The 20,435-nt window shown below is 37.7% G+C and overlaps 1 protein-coding gene across 4 annotated transcripts in view; it reads left to right on the forward strand.

Moving 5' to 3' along the window:
• Positions 1-2,007: 2,007 nt before the first annotated feature.
• CAMSAP2 (calmodulin regulated spectrin associated protein family member 2) overlaps positions 2,008-20,435 on the forward strand; it is a 1,491,011-nt gene continuing 1,472,583 nt past the window's right edge. For all 4 annotated transcript variants that reach the window (XM_044086048.1, XM_044086049.1, XM_044086051.1 and 1 more), the window contains exon 1: positions 2,008-2,405. In XM_044086048.1, coding sequence (XP_043941983.1) covers positions 2,267-2,405 — 139 coding nt within the window. In that variant the 5' untranslated portion in view covers positions 2,008-2,266. The remainder of the gene's footprint in view (positions 2,406-20,435) is intronic.

A 20,435-nucleotide genomic window follows, 5' to 3' on the forward strand; every position in this document is an offset into this window, starting at 1 on the left:
GTGAAAATATTAAAGAGTAGTAGTCCAAGTATGGACCCTTGGGGGACTCCCATTTGTACAGTGAAAGGGGAGGATAGTGCAGAGAGCCATTTAACTGATTGCTGGTGGGTAGAGAGATAGCTGGAGAACCAGGAGATAGTAGGGGGAGAGAAATGTAAGTTAGTGACCTTATCTAGAAGGAGTGGGTGAGAGACAGTGTCAAAGGCTTTAGAAAGGTCAAAGAATAGGCATGAGACAAGTTTATTGTTATCATGAGCTAGGGAGACTATGTTGATGAATGATATGAGTGCAGTAGTTGTACTATGCTTGGGACGGAAACCATGCTGTGTGGGTGTGAGAAGGTTTTTCTGCTGAAGGTAATGCATTACCTGCTTGTGAATGCATTTCTCTAGGATTTTTGAGAGTGGAGAGAGTATGGCAATCGGTCTGAAGTTGGACATGTCTGAGGAGTTGCCCCCTTTGTGAATGAGTAGAGTAAAGAAATTCTTCCATACAGTGGGGACATAGGATTCAGAAATGGATGGGTTGATTAAGATGGATACAGGATAGGCAAGAGGTTCAATGGCAATCTGCAGGAAGTAAGAGGGTAGCTTGTCAACAGATGGGGAGCAAGGTTTAAGTTTAGAGAGTAATGACTTTACATAGTTAGTTGATACTGCTTTTAGAGAGAAGGAGTTAGGGGGGTTTGGAAGAGGTATAGAGTTTGTGGGGGTGCTAGTGTTGTTTCTGGAGGGGAGAGAATTTATTATGGAGGTTACTGAGTTTATAAAATAATTGTTAAATTTGTTGGCTATTTCTTCAGGTGTTGCATTGGGACATGGGTTAGGAGAGGAAGGGTTTCCTGGATGAAGAGCCTGTTTAACAGAGCTCCAGAATTTCTTTGGGTCTGATTTAAGAGTAGAGGGAGGATTGACATAGAAGTTTATTTTCTCATAATGGATAATTTTTTTAATTTTATTTCTGAGTTCTTTATATTTCTGAAGAAGAGCAGGGGTCCTAGTTTTAGTCCACATTTTCCAAATCCTATCCCGGTCTTTCATGAGGGTTCTGGAAGCTTTAGTGAGCCAGGGAGCAGTGTTAGATTTGATTCTAATTGTGTGAAGGGGAGCAAGGGAGTTAAGAATGTTTAGGAATGTAGTGTGGAAGGAGTGGACAGCTTCATCTAAAGGAAGAGTGGTGAGGTAAGACCAGTTAATTTTGGAGAGTTGATGAATAAAGGAGTTAGGACAGAAATGAGAAAGTGAGCAGGTGGTAATAAACTGTATCAAGGATCAATCTTTGCTAGAATTTAGTGAAGGTGCTTGTTATAGCAGTGGGCTATTGTGTAGCAGTTGCCTGAAGACTTTTTTCAGTATTCAAACATGAAAGCATTTTTTGTTTTTTGTCCTCATCCTTACTTAAATTTGTGGAGGGGATGGAGATATTGCCCACATCCATAAAGCCATGATACCAGCTGACTTTTCTTTATGTGAGACAGAATATGCTCACCCATATTGTGCTGGCACTAAGGGCATGCTTGGTGTTAAATGTGAGATTATTACTGGTGCAAATGCAAGCTTCCAACGATTAGCTGACTTCCTATATGACATTTTTCTGTAAGCTATTGGTTGATTCTTATGTTAATTATATCTACATAAATGTATATACGTCTGTGTATTTTTTGTGTATGTACCTTGTGGAGAAAGTCCCCAAAGATCCACTACACCGTGTAAAAGACACTTGATTCGGTAATACTTGCTACATTAACATATAAATACACTTTAGATAATTGATATTAAGAAAAAAAGTCTGCCACTAATAAAATATTTATGTGTAAAAACAACCAAATAATTCAGGAATGTTTATTCACTACGCACACGAGTACAACGATGCGCATCATCAGACTTATAGAATTACGACCTGTCAACGAAGGCGCATGCACGAGACCGCTGCGGTCTCTTGACATCAGCAGTGGAAAAGGGGCGGGGTGCAAGCGGTGTTGATGTGCGTGCGCATGTCAAACAGAAGAGAGACAAGCGTGCGCGCGCAGTGGGGGGAGAACGATCCCGGCAGAAAAAGCAGCTGCTGCCGAGTAATGAGGCTTGGCGCGCAGTGTCATTTCCCTCGGCGCTGGCGGAGCCGAATGGCGGAACGCACTCTTACGGGCTTGCGGAACATTGTCGGGACCGAGGCTTGTCCAGGGCAGTTTTAGGAATTTAACGACTGTCCTGCGGACATAGCGGGATTGTTGGCAGCCGTTATCCTTCCAAGAGGAAGCAGCAGCAGGATGGGTGATGCTGTGGAAGTCAGAGAACTGAAAAGGACATATATTGTTCCTGCTATCAAACCCTTCGACCATTATGATTTTTCCAGGGCGAAAATTGCAGCCAGTATAGCATGGCTTGTAGCCAAAGCCTACGGGACAGGTAGGTGGCGCGTTTCATCCCAATTTATTACCGTGCAGCCATGAAATGCACCAGTGGGATTGCCAGAGAACAACATGCTACATATTTAGGGCTGGTGTGTGACGAAAGCTTTTCTCAGCCGGTAGTTTTAACTGTAGTCTCATTATTTAAACGACAGTTCAGGAAAAGTGCCATGCTCTTCTACCATGGTTATGCCACATACTGGCTCAGAATGCACTTCTTTGCAACTGTAGCTTGTGGGATTTCTTGACAGGATGTTGCACACGATACTCTTACAGTGATTTTTTTTTATCTGGAGCTCCTTTGCAGTTTATCTTTGTGTCTATTGCTTTATTTTGAAATTGACTGTGAGTTTGCGTAAGATCTGGGTGGTTTGCTTGGCACATAAATGTTGCTTGCACATGCCAGTTGGTCCGTTTTTATACCCATTTGTCACATTAATGTTTTTTTTATTGTAGACTTGCACTGTTATCCATTTGTATGGTGTACAATTAAATAAAACAAATATTTTAAAAGTGGCTTGTTAAAGTAGTAATTCCTAACCAAGATTTCTAATGAATGTTGTTAATGTTTTGAGTCAGTTTTATACTGATAGCACACCTGTGAGAAAGGCACTGCACTCCTTGAAATGGTCTGCAGTAGGTGTAGGCATTCTTTTTTATTTTGGTGCAGTAATCAAAGATGTTGATATACAGTAATACTGCAAGTAGGAGAAACTGTAAACGTATTGCATGCTTTCACACATCATTCCTTCTGCTTTTGTAGAACATTCTGATTATAGTACCCATTTTCTCAAAAAAGGTTGCGTTTAAATGACGTTTCACTAGAATTTCTTATGGCCTTTTTCAAATGAGAAAAAGCTATTTTATTTTTAACACGCAGTATGACAAGAAATGGTGACAGCAGTGCACTACATGTAATCATTATTAACATTTGAATATAAACACGCTGTTTATGTTAAGGTTTGAATTGCAGAATGGCAAGGCTCAGGAGGAAATGCTGTGTTTGAGTCTTCATGACATCATTCCTTTATTTATTTTCAGGATCAAGCTATTTTGGGATACAGTAGTGTGCAAACTAGTGTTGTAAAGGCCTCTTCTTTCTAAGGCTTGGTAAATGTGTTAAATGTTTAGAAGCCTAACAAAGATTTACAAGCTGTTTTGCAACTTAATTACCTTTTATCCTGCTGAAAACTGTTCCAGAACCAAAATGAGTGTTACTATTTTGGGGATGGCTTCAGTTTTGGAATTTTTTCTTAGATCTACAGACCATTTTGTCCACATGACCCTCTGTCTCTTGTATGCACCTTGCTTAATGAGCATCTGCATGTAGGCTGACGTCATTACTGCTTTGGAAGGGTGAATGAAATGCAAAGCATAGAACAATACATGGTGCTGTCTGTGGCAGTCATGAAATAAACCTTTGCACTGTCTCAGTCTGGGTCTGCTGTATTGGAAAAAAAAAACACAACTCTTGCTGGTGTTCATTAATGCTTGAGTTACAGGAATTGTGGTTATAGCTGTTATGCCTTGCTTTTATTTGAGAAGTGATGCTTTGCAGAACAAAGGTACAAGGAGCATCATTCTTGAGAGCTTGGATGGAAGAAGCTTGTCTTGAGTGCGCTAGACAAAAGTCTTATTTTCACACTGTTTAATGTCAGAGAGGTTTTTTTTGTTGTTGTTATAATATATGTGTTTAGTATTTGCATCTGCATATGAATTTCTGGTTTTAGAACAAAGTATCTCTAGTGTTGATTATACAGTAATGAAACCGCAGTAAATTTTTGATCTTGTAATAGCTGCAAGAAACTACTACAAAGATCAGTAACTTTTGGAATATAGTACTTGCATACTAATTTGACCTCTTAATTCTTCCTTACATTGTGCAATGATAAGTAATGAAATAGTGGCTGTATCTTGTTTTCATTTTGCCTCTTCAAGGAACAAAAAAGGTACATTTGATTTAAAGAACCATAGACATCACTGATTACAGCTGAACGTGACTTAAGTTTCAGGCAGTTTGCTCTTAAGATATATATGCCGTGATATTTTTGCGTTGCTGTGTATTGATTTTGTTATTGGTCTGTAGTTTTATAGGAGCTTATTTGATGTAGCTTGTCCTTTATTAGCAAAGGAAAGAGAGGAACAATTCTTTGATAATTTAGTGCTTTTTTTCACAGAGAATGTTTTTACTTCATATGATATTAATGGCAGAACTAGTTAGAGAAATTGTATAGGATCGTTTCTATTAAAGTCACACATTTCTGTAAAGACCATGAGGCACAGGTAACTGAGGACTATGTACAGTTAAGAGGATTTCACATGAGTAGTATTGCTGCTTTAAGGGTAATTGGTGCATCTCCCTGTGACTTCATCTTGTCATGTTTCTAATATCTCAGTTTTAATAAAATGGGGCTAAAATAGATTGTTACAAATTCTTTTCTTAGGGGTGGGATTTGCACATAAGCAACACTTGCAATTAATGAGGACCAGTTTGAATGTTATTTTTCCCTAATCACTTAATTTCCAAAATGGATAACTTGGTCATTAGAGGCTCTTTAAACATTTGGGGAAACTTTGTGTGCATTATTCTGAGCATTGGTTGACTGTATATATCCCAGACTTGTATATCTTAAGGCTTAAGTTTCAGTCTTAATTGTTCAGTCGAATAGACTTGCATAACATTTTTCATACATTTTCTGTGTCATAAGTTAATTTAAACATTTTGATAAACATAATAGATGCTGTCTGGTCTGCACAGGTTATATATGTTTTCTCTTCTGCTAGTTAATAGTGCATTGTGCTTGAGAATTCTACTGGGATTGCTTTTATTTTTATGTTTATCTGTCTATAAACATTTCATTCATGAAGTCTGTGACATTGCATTTATTGCTGTTGCATTAAACTATGATTACTTGTTTACCGTTGTATGACTTGGAGCATGTCTGCCTAATGCAGTTGCTGTATATGAATTCTTCAGGGTAAAATACTTTATTTTAATGCACATTAAACTTGGTGGTAGAACATGGAGAAAAGACCTTGTGTGATGAACTTTAAGTGCATTTTCTGTGGTTTAACTATTATGAGGATATGAGTTTGAAGTTGTAAGTTATGTGTACTTAAATGTGTTACACTGACCTTTTATCTTTGTTTTGTTGAACTTTGAAATTGACTTTTGATAGTAATCTGTGGTGTGGTGCCTTAGAAGTATTGCATTGCATTCTTCCTGCATAAGCATGTTTCTTTGAATTATCATGATAGTTTGGAACAATGGTTGGTTGGTTATTTTAATGCAGCAATGATTTTTGAATTAACTAGAAGACCAAACCACACCTGAATTTAAATTAAATTACTAATGTAACAGTAGTGGTTCCCATTTGTCTGCACTATGTCTTGTTTTTATTGTGCAACTAATATACCTGTAATTTATTCTGTGCTCTGGCAAGCTAAGCTGCAGTCATAGTCTTTGCTATTGTGTTCCCCCAGAATAGTATGACGTATACTTGTGAATAAATGACAGGCATTTCTAAGTACAACCTTCTTTGAAATTTTGAATTTCTTTAGGTTTCTGAGGAAAGGTCACGGGGAAGGATGGGTAAAATGAGATTCATGTATGGTAGTAGTTTTAGAACAGCAATTTCTGTGATGTTAATGCGTTGTACTGCTGTATGTTCATGGTTTAGGTCTATGAAACTATGGCATGAAAACATAGAGGGTGGATGCATACAGAAGTGCAATGACAGGAACAGATATTAGAAATATAATCTTTGAATGGACAGAGATTGTTGGAAGCATTTTTTAATATATGCAACTATTTAAGCATGTGTGAAGCATAGATTCAAAACTCATCACTGAAGTCCTGGACCCTGTAGCTGATCATCCAGAACTTTTTCTTGTCTTTTAATGATTTCAATGGAATGATTATGTTCCCTGCATCCTTGCTTATTTCTTATGTTTTCCAGCAGTGTAATCTTCAGGTGTAAAAGTAGATTGGGGCTGAGTTAATAGCTCCTGTGGTTTGTTGCTATTTTTTGTTCAGTGTTTGTTAGTACTGTATTTCCATAATGGTTCTTCTTACTTCTAATTGAAGACCATGTTTTGTAGGGATGGAGACAAACACAATTTTCAACAGCGCTGGGATCAAACAGATTTTTTTAGCTAATAGGATAGATTGAACTTATAATTTTTGATGTCAACTGTTAAGTTTATGCTATCTGCAAAGGGTTAGAGAGGTTTGTTGCCATGTGTTGTACACTAGCTCACTCTTGATCAGTCAGAACCACCTGATATGCAAATAAAGGGATGGACTTCTGGACCAATCTGAAATAGGTGAGATCTAGGCCAGTGAGAAGCCACCATACTTGGCACACCCCCCAAGCCCATTGTTGACAAGTGTGTGTGTGTACAAGCTAAATGTTTGCATGTTTTATTTGAATGTAATAAAGCACGTCTCCATCTCTACAATAAATGATTTTTACTTTTGACTCGAGTTCAGCACATTCTTTGCTAAATATCAATCTGACTTAGATTTTTACACTTTGACATTCCTTTTTTAGCTTCTTTTGGAGGGTGTGGGAGACTGTTTGTTTGTTTTATTTAAAGCGGGTAATAAAGATGATAGTCAGAATTTTTGACTTTTCATTGTTGTTCTTGATTTTTAAAAGATTAAAAAAAAAAAACATTAGAATAATTATTGAACTGAGTTTCTTGAAAGTCGTAATTTGTTGGATAGCTTTTCAGCACAGCTTTAGAAGGCATTTTCCTATTGAATCTGCAGTAACTGTTTTAATTGATTGGCTCTGTAAAGTTGTGACTCATCATCAACTTCATTAAGGTTTTTGATTCTGTTTCACACAATATATGCTGTACTTGGTTCTCTAAACACACAATGTATGTTATTCTAATTAAATTAGGTGTAAGCCATTTTACGCTGCAGCTGATTTTATTTTCATCTTACTACTAGGAAAACTAAAGCTGACACTTAATGTTTTGCCATTAATTTCGTGGAGTTCCACAAGGTTCCATTCTTGGACCTTTGTTTTTAATTCTAGTAATGAATACCTCATTTGGTATTTTTCTCCTTTACTGCACTCATTTATGTATAGAGTTGTTATTTATGAGGGGAGAGGGAAGCAGTTAAGATGAATAGAGAGCTACCCAAACAGATTTTGATAAATTACAGTATTGGTTTGGTTTATATTGTTTCAGTATCTGTAACTGTAATGCAATAACTTTTTGTGCTGACTTCCCTGAAGAAATGTTAGTAGTAACTCCACTGTTTTTAAATGTGTTTAAGGTTTTTCTTATTTAAATACTAAATTGATTTTGTTCCTTTTGTTTATTATATAGACAAGTTACATCAGTTTGTTGCAAGTTTGCATTTTGGAATACAGTCACTAAATGTGTAACTGAAGCTGTTGGAATGTTGCATGACATCAAGCGGATCTCTTGAGCCTTCAGTGCAGAGTCTGTCTCTCCTTTCTATATCCATGTGGGGTTTTGTTTATGTGCTGTAGTTTTCACCAATCTGTGAAAAACATGCTGCCTGTCGATTGTCTTGGCTCTTAAAGAGTATATGAGTGTGTATGTACATTCTGCAGTAAACCAGTGACATGTCCAGAATGAGCTTCAAAGCCTGCACCTATTGGTTGCCAGTTTAGGATCCAGTGTCCCAAGACCATGTAAAGGATAAAGTAGCTTATTGGAAAATGGGTGGCTGGACATATTGGTGTCTTATGGACTACTGGAAGGAGTACTCCATAAAATGACAAAATTTGGTTAGCATGAGGTAATATTCCTAGTTAGGGGGTTGTCACATTTTTGACATAATGGTTCGAGCTGATAATCCACACTAGGATTGATTTGATGTTCATTGCAGTATTGCATTGGAAGTAGAAGTTAAGTTTGGAATTGTGGTAATTTTTTGCAAAGTGTGCTGTAAAAACATTGGGTTATGCACCACTTTCTACTTTTTAGGACGGTTTATTGGCCTATCAAGGGACTTGGTGGATGGCAGGGATGTTGTTTAAGAGTAATGTTTTGAAAATTATAGAATACTGGGAGTATCTTGAAAGAAGATAATTTTAAATTGTTTACAAGACAGGGTTTTTCTAAGAGTGATATTTAGAGAAAAGTTCAGCTAGGGATTGCTAGGTATTTGGAAGAATCATACAGTTTGCAGGTGAACAGAAATTGTATACTTTTATAGAACAGAGCTGATTTGAGAATGGCTGGCTGTTTGTTGAGGAAGGTCAGTAAATCTAACCAGGTTTTGCAAGTATGGAGAGTTGAGTACCCAAGATTTTGCAAGTATGGAGAGTTGAGTACCCACAGCAGAAAGTTAGTATGGTTACAAACTGTGTATAGACTTGTTCTGGATAGTATGGGACAAGTATTTCTGAATGTGGAGACGAAATTAAGAAAAGATTTGATTTTCATGTTGTGTTTGAGAATGAATGTAAGGGAATATAAATGTCACAGCAGGGTTTTCGTCTGTGTATGTGTGCATGTATGTATATATGTGTGTGTGTGTGTGTGTGTGTGTATATATATATATATATATATATATATATATATATATATGTATAAAATTTGTGTGTGTTTATGTGCAAGTGGTTAAGGGAATCTATGACCATTTGGATGTAATGTTAACATTTTGTTAAAATGTAATTATTGGGAGAAATGTATGGAAGTGATAGTCCTTGGAATCTAATTAGTGAAGAAAACAAGAAGATTAAGTATATGTTTGCTGTCAAGAGAAGGTTGAGATGGAGATTAACATGTTTAAGGGAAATCTTAAAGAATGCATATTGGAAAAGAATAGTTTAAACTAAATATCTGCATACGGACTATATTTTCATATGCTGAGATTGAAATGGGTCCGATGAGATCAGTGCTTTACCCTCGTTATCGAATTCAAAATAAAACGATCTGTTCATTGACTGAGTTGGGGGGGTGAAGCTATGATTATCCTTTAAACTGCTTAAGTTATTTATTATGGAATTTTAAGATGACAATATGCTTTTCCAGAAATCTTAGTAAGAAAAAGTTAGTTGAATGTCCTTCTTGAATAAGAGTGCATATATTTTGCTAGTATAAAAGAAGGGATATGATTTTGGATAAAGTGATTCTGGGTTTCAAGTTAATACCAAATGGCTGTGATGGATAAACATGCTGCAGGGGTGGCATTGTACTTGTAAAGGGATAGAATGCACCAGGCAACTATGCTGCATAATGATCATGGCAGGGAATATAGAAATGCTGACTTTAAAGCTGCAGATGATTTACAAATGTCTTACTCCAACAGAATAAATTGTGTATTGTGGACTTTTGTTCCATGTTTATTTTTTGTTAAATTTTCAGTGTGTAAACAAAATCCAATTTAAAAAGCAAGCAAGTCAGGCAAAATATGCAAGGAGAATTAAAAAAAAATGCAAAATATTTTAAGGCAAAGTTGTACAAAAACAGTAAATGGACATAACATAAAGATCCAGGTCCAGCTTGGATATGGCCTCTAATTCAATGTAAACGTCTGCATAATGCTTTCCAGTTCATTAGTTTCTTTTTAAATTTAACATGAAATACAGCTTGTTTGCATTTACATACTTGATTATGTAGGAGGTAAATCTTGCCAATGAAATCTCTTGAGGATTAGTTCACTGAGTTGTATATAAATCAGGTAGTGCTATAAACACTAGTGCATTAGCTTTTCATTAGACATCCAACCCACACAAGGCACACTGCTGCCAGGACAAATTCTGTGCTATTAGCAGTGTTAGTGTCAGAATTATACACCATCTGCAGAAAGAATCCTCAGACTCTTGGCAAGGAACTGAAATGCATTAAAAATGGGTGATTAGTTCATAGGAGATTACTAGACTAATGGCTCAAGAGCCCTTACAAGCCTAGCCATTATTACCAAGATTTATCCAGTTGTGACTGATTCCCACCAATACAATGGCCTTAGCTTTGTGACTGCTCTTAAAGCACACTGTAATATTTATGGGAGCAATAAGCTGGAGTTTGTTGAAAGGGTGAAAAAGTTTGCTGACATTTTATTTGCCAGACTGGCACTTGAGTACCTGGTGTCATCTGTTGTCAAGTTTCCCTTTGATATTGTCTACATCAAGAACCTTCTACCAGCTCTGCACTTTTCTGTGGTTGTGCATGCTTTGATCAGTTGTTATTTTGGACTGTTGCATGTCCCTTTACCCAAGGCTTCCTAACTGTAAACTGGAATGATTACCACTTGTTCAGAACTTTTGCAGCCTACATTTTATTGTTAATGTATTTAGCCCAAGACAGTGTGTTCCCGTTATCTGAAGGAGAAAGTTGGTGTATGAATTTTATGAGTATTTTATTGTTTATTCATTTGTATGTTTTGTAGCACTGGTTGTATATCTGCTCATTGCAGTTTTGCTTCATGGTAATGATGCTTGGCATAAGCACTTTAATGAACTTGAGACATGGCGGTGAGATGGTCATGGATGGAAGAGTACCTCTGATAGGGAGCCTGAGAGCTTGAGGAACCTAATTTCAGTGTATCTGGTTAGCAGAAGTTAACAACTTGGATTAAGTTGTAGCCATCAGGAATCGAAAATCTGGGTAATAATGGCAGACTTATAATGGCTGCTGAGCCGTTAGCCTTACCCATTTAGGCTCATGGAAGATTACTAGACTGACAGGATGGTTAAGAAAATGTGTGTGGATCAATGGAAAAGTATGTCCACTTTCCCTTCTGTCCTTTCCAGACTGTGTGTCTGTAATATGTGACAACAGAAGTGTATATTGTTGTGTGATACTGTTATAACTATTTCTCCTTGTCAAATGCTACTAACAGGTAATATGCTGAGTCTACCCATAATGACGTGCTGTAACTTGAAAGTACTTTGCTTCTGTGAAACAATTTTTTAAATGCAATAAAGCTGTTCAGGACCAGCTATCTATTACAGTAAAGAATTCATTTTTCATTGCACAGCTTTTATCTAGAAGTATGGCTTCCAGGTCCAGGGATGTAATCATTCCACTGTACTCTATTCTCTTCAGGTGGATTATTGAATGCAATGCCCCATTTAATAAGTACCTGTCCAAGCAGTTGTCATAAATGGAATGACCACAATGCTTTCTTACTAAAACTCAAGGGCCTAAAGCGCAAAAACTATGTAGAGTCTCAAAACCTTGTGTCTTTTCTTGGTATGATATAAACTACAAAGGCACATAGGTGGTAATCCATTAAGTACAGAAGAAGTAATTAGGGACCTGGGGACCCAAGTTGATAGCAATCTCTCATTTGACAACCACGTAGCCAAAGTGGTTAGAAAAACATTTTATATAGCCCACCTAATCATGAAGGGATTCACATCTAGATTAGGGGAGGTCATCGTGCCTCTTTACTCATCCCTCATCAGGCCCATAATCGAGTACAATGCCCCTTTTGGGATGTACCTTACCAAACACCTGCAGCAACTGGAAAGACCCCAAAAGTACCTCACCAAGAGGATCAAAGGGCTCAAACAGATGCCATATGTTGCCCGGTTAAAGAAACTGCAGCTCTACTCAGTGGCATACCGCCTGCTCAGAGGCGATCTGTGCCTGACGTATAAAGCCATGTCCAACCCGGAATTAAGGGACATGCTGCACCTCAAAAAATCCAAATCCCATCGAGCTACGCGCTCGAGAGACTTGAACCTCAGCACTGAAATAAATAGGACATGCTGGAGGGACAGATTCATAACCCAGGGGCTCCCTTCACTCTGGAATAAAATCCCAGTCCAGGTTAGGCAGAGTCCCTCATTAACTCTCTTGAAGAGGAATCTTGATGAGTGGATGGGGGATCGTAGGTTTACCCCGGGTATCAATTCTGTGTCACTGTTAGACAGAGGCACAGTATACTAACCTCGAAAAAGGGCATAGCAAAATTAATTTAAAATGGGTGGCGAAAGCCAAACATACTCTGGCTAGGCTTATAAATGCCCTAGGGCAGATAGCCTAGTATGAACCTATCAAGGGTTGATCTCTGCTTTGTGTATAGAGCCTCAGCAGACCCTGTCCTGTCAGACCTATTGCACGTTTAAAGCCTAGTGGTAGCATGAACTTAAGTTCAGGGGATCTCAGTCTGTCTTGCAACACACACACACACACACACACACACACACACACACACACACACACACCATGTTGGAGGGATAGGTTTACATCCAAAGAATACCTCTTATATGTAAGTGCCTTCCACCTCATAAGGTGAAGTACTTCTTATACTCTATTCAGATGTAATTTGAATGCGTGGGAAAGAGCAAACCCACCCCTAGTTTAGTATCCATGTTCCACATGTGTAGGGTCAACAAGTAAATAACGCAAGATATCCTTGTTTTACCATATGAATAAGATGTTCACTATCAGTAGCCTAATAGTGCCCATGAACTTCAGCTGTACCGCACTTTGCAGACCATAATTTACACTGCTGATGTATAGTCGTGTGTCTCAGTAACAGAAAATTAACATGTGAAATGTCGTTCACTGGTGCAGAGTACATGCATGTCAGACCCAACAGTTTGTATGCCCAGGCTAAGAGTGTATTTGCAGGAAATGTCTGAAGTTCCCTTCTGTCCTGGTGCAAGACCATCTCCCAGTGCAATACTCAAATGCACCCCTCACAGATGTGGAGTACATTGGTCAGTCTGTGTGTTATAAAACTCTTTGTGTGTTCTGTCATTACCTTTACCATTCATCTGGGGTATTTGTTTGCACCCTAATCAGTTGTGCCTTCATTAACATATGTAGTATTAATATCGGTCTCATCTTTAAAAAAAGGAGATGGTAATAAAAAAAATGCTGACTTTCTTCTAAATCAAACCCAGTGTTGAAGATTTTTGGGAGACTGGGCTGTGATCCGATGTCCTAATTTTTTGAGTAGAATAATTTTTTTTGCTAATTGTTCAGCATGAAAAATGAAACTTGAGACAGTCTTGAGGCAAATTTATTCATGTTTGTGAAATTCCATTAAGTTCATTTGGCAGTATTATTTATGCATGTGTGACAGTGTCATAGAAGCTCATTTACTACTGCTGTGTACTGACTGGTCTGCTGAAGGCCTGTGATATTTAAGCTAAAGGCTCGAACTATCAGCTGGATTATTGAACACTGCGCTTGTTTAGAGTTCTGTTTCTCTTTGCAAGATACAGCTTGCACTGCAGTGGTTCTTTGCACACATCCAAATATTTTTCATCTCTTTGCTGTAGCGTGCCTTCAGGGCTTCATCCTGGTGTTATTGATTTTCCCACACTTCTTGATCCCATGACTTCAATTACCTTTTGGTTCATTTGCTAAGTGTGCACACACGAGCAGAAATACCTCTTCTGTATGTCACACTGGAAGTAGTGTTTGGTTAACTAGCCTACTTACAGAGACCGTATACAGATGGCTATTGAGGGAATCAAACTTGGGACCACATGACTGTCACTTTTACCCTTGAGGTAACATACTGTATTCTGCATACTACATGGTGGAGTATTTGGTTGCAAAGATGCAAACTGATTTTCTTAATTTACAGAAGTGGCTTAATGCACGTAAACTGATGTCAAACAGAAGAAAAGAAAAAAGTTAAATGTGCAGTATTTTATTGTGGGCATGACTATTCAAACTACTATACTTTTAGAAGTCAGTTAATTATAAATAATGATTTGCTTCTAATTTCTTTCCGTATTTGAAAGGTTGCCACTCCCTTAGTTAAGCAGCCATTTACTGAGCACTGTTTGAATAAAGCAAAATAATTAAAGAAACGGGATGAGAATAAAATACAGGAATAGACTGAGGTAAACCCTGTGAATCACCGTTAAAAGTAACAGACTGAGGTAACCCCTCTGAATCACTGTTAAAAGGGGACTTAGCCACCCACACTTACGCATACTTTGTATGCTGTTTTGAGGTCTGTGTACTTGAGAATTGGTGAAGTACAGTCACCCCCAACACACACACATGCAAGTAGAAGTTGGATGTCTACTATAGCAAAAACTACTGAAAAAGCATTCTGTAAATGCCATTTTTTTGATGTGAGCTGACACCATTCCATTTGAAAAAGATTTAGAAACTAGTGGTTTAAATACTAGCTTCTGCCTTGTTTGTTTGTTTGAGCGCTGAGTTATTTTATTTTGTTTTTTAATTCATTTTATTGTCCGTCAAGGTCATGCTGCGTTATGTAATTTTTTTAAAAATACAATTGGCTTTAAGACTCACATTTTGGATGTTAAATTGCATCAAAACCTGCTTTTCATTTGGAATAGTTTACCTATATTAGTGATTTTTCTGGTACTTGGATAAACATACATTCACCCCAACAATGTTATTAATTATAGTTTTCTTCATCTCATTTGATTAACTGCATTCCCTCTGGTTGGCTTTAAAATTGCTACATTTCAATTGATGCTAATAAGTTTGTTACCATCAATACTATTTTTGTTTGCTGCCTCAGTGAAAGATTAATTCAAGATGTTAAAAGTATGAAAAAGTGATATACAGTCAAGGCTGTGGTTTTTAAGTCCTGGAGATTTCATTTATTTTACTGGGTCCTAAAAATATATTTAGTCAGTTTCTAAAATAATGCTTGCAACCTGCATTACTTGGGGATAATCTTCATATCCTTCTGGAATGATGGTTTTCTTTTAATCACAAAAGGTGTAAAAGCTGCTTTGCTGATCATTCTCAGCCTATCAGAATGATAAATATCCTGTGCTTGTCTGGTTATAGTTGTAAGATAAAAATGATAACGGCAGTAAATGTTAGTTGTTAATGTACAATTCTTTCAATCGATTACACAAGTGCTAAATATTATCAGCATTTCTTCAGGAACACACTACAGTACCATTAAGCATGGCGTCTTAATATTGCAGCAGTTATTGCATATTTTGCACTACCTTAAGACATTAAGTTTTAAACTCCTAGATGATGATACCACAAAAATGCTTTTGCTAATGCTTAACTAAAAAAATATTCTGAGATGTGTGTGGTTGGGGGTTGGACTACTGGTTAAGGTGTTTGCCTCATAGACAAGTGGTACAACATTTCATTCTCACCTTTGGTCACTGACTGGTTATTGGTTAGGCACGTAATAGTATGCAGACTGTTTGCCTGATATTGTAAGGGAGGAGGGTTTGGCATAATGGTTAAGATCTTTACCTCAGAGGTACAAGATTCAAGGTTTGATTCTGATCTTTGGTTATTGGCTAGGCTTGACAGTCCACAGACTGATAGCCTAGCATTTATGAACCTGTAACAAATCATTGTTGATCTGTATGTCACAGAATCTTCCAGTTTATTTTGTTTTTATTGTATGTTGCTCTTTCTATTACTGTGAGTTTAATACAGGAGGTCTGTTAAACAGTGGATCACTTTCACGCAGCATGCAAAGTCCTTGGATGCAGTACTGGGACAAAATGCATGCATAATTAATTTTGCTGTATGGATACCCTCAGATGATGACATTTACATGTATGACTGTGTTTCTTTTAAATAAATTTATGGTTTATCAGTTAATTCCCAAGTTATAATGTGGCTGTAGAGCAAATCTGTCCCACTTAATGATCATGGTCTCGTTATTGATGATTAGGATGGACACTCAACTGGTCAAGAACAGAGTAATTGGACAGGAAAGGCAGAATGGCTGCCTGGTAAGGTGTATTCAATTTCTATGCTAACAAAACAGTCCCTTTTCCTAAAACGGAGCACTTTGAAATGAAAAAGAGGAATACTACATTAAATGTCACAAAGTTGCTGTGTATTCAAGCCAAGTGTTGCCTATAAAATGGTCATTATTGATGTCATAAGTTAGCATTCACTTCATGTGCCTCTGATTTTGACTTAATTCTTCACTGTCCCTCATCTTCATAAAAGAAAACCGTACACCATAAAACTTGTAGAACCCAAGGCTTCTGAAAAGTGTCTTCTTAAAAACCTATGGCTTTAATTAGATAAGGCTTTAAATACTTTAATTCAGTTACATTGCTGCTGTAAAAAGAGTTCTTCTGTAGCGTTGCTGTATATTGTACAGCATTCATTCAAAGTAGTATCACACATGCAAGCACACAGTAAAGGACACATTGCTGATTTTAAAGTCCAGTGTGCATTCTTCCATTGTCCATTCATGAAAAATCTTACCCATTCATTCATCATTTCACCCCACAGACCACAATGGTTATTTATTTTTATTTATTTATTCATTCATTCATTCATTCATTATAAATATGTTTGTTATCTAACATAATACCCACCTCCATGATAAAAGGTACAAAAGTTTTTATTGCTCCCCAAGGACATTGATCATTGCTTCCTCTACTTTCTTTCAGTTGACCCATTTGTTCTAGGAGAAGCCAGGTATGTCCAGGCCACTCAAGAGCTCTACAGCCCATTTATTCCTGCATGGGAATCCTTGTTCTCCCTCCTCTTCCTGGAGAGAGTCGGGTAGTAGGGAGCAGGCAAGTTTGCTGGTCCCGGTGGGTGGCCTACCCTTTCCCCTTGGGAGCAATCCCCTGCCCCCTCAATAGTGTATTAAAAAGCTGCCTTTATTCAAATGCAGCTTCTCTCAAAGGGCAGGTTCTGTTACAAGGTATGACATTTTTTATCAGACTTGCAGTGATACCCTTGTTACCTCCTTCAAGTTATGGTCTAATAAAAGCTCAAGAAAACAAAAAAAAAAAAAAACTCAGAAGTATTTATTTTTAAAGGATTCTGTCAATGAGGAAAGGTATGAGGGATGGATTGGGGAGTGGTTACAGCAGATGAACCTCTTCGTATAGATCTATATTTACTTGTAACTTTTCTATCTGAAAGTGAAGTCCTTCTGTAGTACCAGGAGGAAGGAATCCCTAACTTTAATGCAATCCCTAACTTTAATTCTTTAGGGAGGCACCCTATCTAAATGTACTTTTAATAACCATAGACTCAAAAGAAGGCTTGGACTAGGAAATTATTTCTAGCTTGTGATGGTCTGTGCAGGTATTGATTGCCCAAGTAGCTGCTGCACAGATATCTAAGGTGGTATTGCAGTAAAAGGGTATGGTTGTAGAAACTGCTTCTGCTGAATGTGCTTGAGGAGCCGTCTACAAGGATTTTCCATGTTTGGTTGTAGCAAAAGTAAATATAGTAGGAAATATGTTGAGAAACGTGCTGGTTCTAAGCTTGTCTTTTTTTTTCCTTTGGCAGAAGTACGGAAAGCTGATTAGGTATAGTCTTGAGTTCTGCAAACATAGTAAGACATCTTGTTATTTGCATGCAGTGTAGGTGAGACTCATTTTTGTAAATAAAGTAAAATAACTGGCTGGTGGATAGAATGATTGAAGTCAGAATTGATAGTACCATAGACCTAAAGGAAGCATTAATTTTGAGTGAAACCCTCTGCTAATGAAAGGTGAAGAAAGTGGCATTTACTGATACTGATACGGTTTGTTCTAGCAGACACTGCATTAACTGTTATTGTAACCAGATTATTCAGGATGGGAGTTTTTGTAAAAACTTGTGTAGGATGAAAAAAGGGTCAGCTTCTCTAAAGTGAAATAAATGTTTCAAGGGTCAAAGTAAAAATATAGCAAGAAATTCTTACAGACCATAAGAAAACCAGTGACAAAAAAAGTGCTGGGTAACTAGAAATATTATCAAATTGTTGATGAATAAAGAAGATCTGGTTTGACCATCTTTATAGGGATGCCACAACTCTTAGGGAATTTGTGATGTTTGGGAGATGAGTAGTTGGTCAGTAGTGCTTTGGGCCTATGCTGACCACAGCCTCCTTGAAAGCACTGGAGAGAGCACAGAGAGAAAAAGTTTGAGAGAGCAGATTCTTGTTTGTTCTTTTGTTAAAACAGATACAAATAGAACACTTAATGATATCATGTTGTTAAAAGGATTTTTTGTGCCTGTAAATACAGGCAGCATTTGTTTGCCCTAGGCACTTGGTGAAAAGGTCGTATTTATGACTATTCTAGGCTCAAGTGATAGGGGGAGAGAGAGCGAGCAGTAAGTGAAGAAACTTCATCAAAACCATAAGAAAACAATGTTGAGTGGAAGATGAAAATTAATTAAGGCTGCACTCACAGAAAATGGAACTCTTAGTATCTTTCAAAATACTCAAAATGTAACATGAGATTTGTTTTCTTTGCCTTGAGAGCTTTCTTAGTGGAAGTAAATTGGATAAGGGTAATAAGGAGCAATGTTTTATGGAGCTGACAGCCTGGGAAAGTTTTAATTTCTAAGCAGTTCTGATGCTGTAGTATCAGTCAGTCCTGTTGTTACTGCCAGTGAACTTCTTCACTGTCCGATAAAAAAAGACAGTCATAGAAATACGAGATTCTGGATTATGTAAAACAAGCAGTTATTAATGCTGAATGCTGGCTTGCTCTGCAGCTGAACTGCTGTGATGGTTAAATATGTGCAGTCAGTAAACTGAGAAAGTGTGGGGCACTTGACATGTAGAAATGATGATGATTCTTTACTGCATTCAGAATATTGTTACATTACACAAGGTTGATGGACAGCAGACGGTACACTTTTCCTGTCTCGCTTCAATTTCTTTTAATGTTCATGCCTCTGCGAAGTTTTAATTGTGGTGTTTAGTTGGGCACCGAGCAATGCAGCATTTTTTGACCATTCCGCTTTAACTACTGCTAATGCTGTTATGCTGTATGCAGTCCAGCTTTCTTATGGTTCTCTGTCTTTTTTTTCTTTTCATGTTTACTTAACTGTTGAGAAGTTTGTACATATAAGAATGGGAGTAGGCAGGTGAAACCTCCAACAGGGGAGTGGCAGGGTGGATTGCCCCCTTGCAAAAAATGTTTTTTTTTTTTAGTGTTTTCACTTGCAGGTTTGGTAGGTGAATTGTTGGATTAGTTTACATTGGCCAGTTTGAAGTTGATGGATTGTGCTCCTCCAGGATCCACTCAGGCATATCTGAGGACCATACTCTTTGCTGATGACATAAAGCATGGTGTAGTAGTAACGGATGGATGACTAGCCTAGGAAAAGTTCTGGGAAGATACACAAGTAAGGAATAAGGTGACCGCTGAGTTTCTTCAGCTTGGATGAGGAATGGAATGTGGAGAAGGAATAATAACTGGGAGGTTTGACCACCCCTTCTTTGGACCACCAGGAGCAGAGTAAAATGGTAGTGGCAGCATGCAGTACAACACTGGAATGTATGCTTAGGGCTAGTCTCCAGACGTAGAGAGTCAGTTTTGCAAGGTCTTTGTCAGACAACACCTTAAGCAATGCTTTCAGGTCTGTAGATTGAAAGCTGCGATCTTTTATCAGACCTGCAGTAGGTCCCAGTGTTTGATCTTTAGTCTTCAACATTAGAGTCATTTGGGCTGTAAACATGGGTGCTAGTGAGGAGTATTTGGATTACTTGTTCAGTGGTGAAAACATCAAGGAAAGGTCCCACCACCACCACTGAAGCGGACAGCTTTTTCTGGTCCCTGAAAAATGACATGGACAAACTTGTCATAGCTAAAGTCTGCTGTTGGGATAGGTGAAGGCCTAGAGGAAGTTGGTCTAGGGATTCAAACCTGTAAATCCTCACTATCTGCAAAAATCTGCCAAATGGCATGTAGCAAACCTCAGAAGAGACTTTATGTTCCATTACTGTAAGATAATTTAAACACTGTGTCTTCTGTTACCTTCTTAGTTTTGGGACCTGAAGCAGAAGGTCTGTGCTTGTTGTTTTTAAGGGTTTTATGTTGCATGCATCTGGGTGGTTTGATAATATCTGCACATGAAACCAAAGCTGTCAACTCTAAAGATGAAGAGGGGAATTCAGCTCTGAGCAGGAGTCACTAGGTGAGCAGGGAGATGTTTCTCATATCCTAAGCAACTTTTATTTAGTTTTTCCTCTTCCAGAGCATATTATGAGTAAAGGTCCTGCAGGTGGCAAACTTGAAGATGTCCTCTGCCTAACAAATCAGATGCTGCTGGCGCATGTACTGCAATTCGTTTTTTGTTCCTGCACTTACACTTATGAAATATTGATCTGTGATGACATTAAAGAGCCAAA

The sequence above is a fragment of the Protopterus annectens genome, chromosome 10.part0, assembly GCF_019279795.1.
Source record: "Protopterus annectens isolate FY-2018-M chromosome 10.part0, PAN1.0, whole genome shotgun sequence".
Classification (NCBI taxonomy): domain Eukaryota; kingdom Metazoa; phylum Chordata; order Ceratodontiformes; family Protopteridae; genus Protopterus; species Protopterus annectens.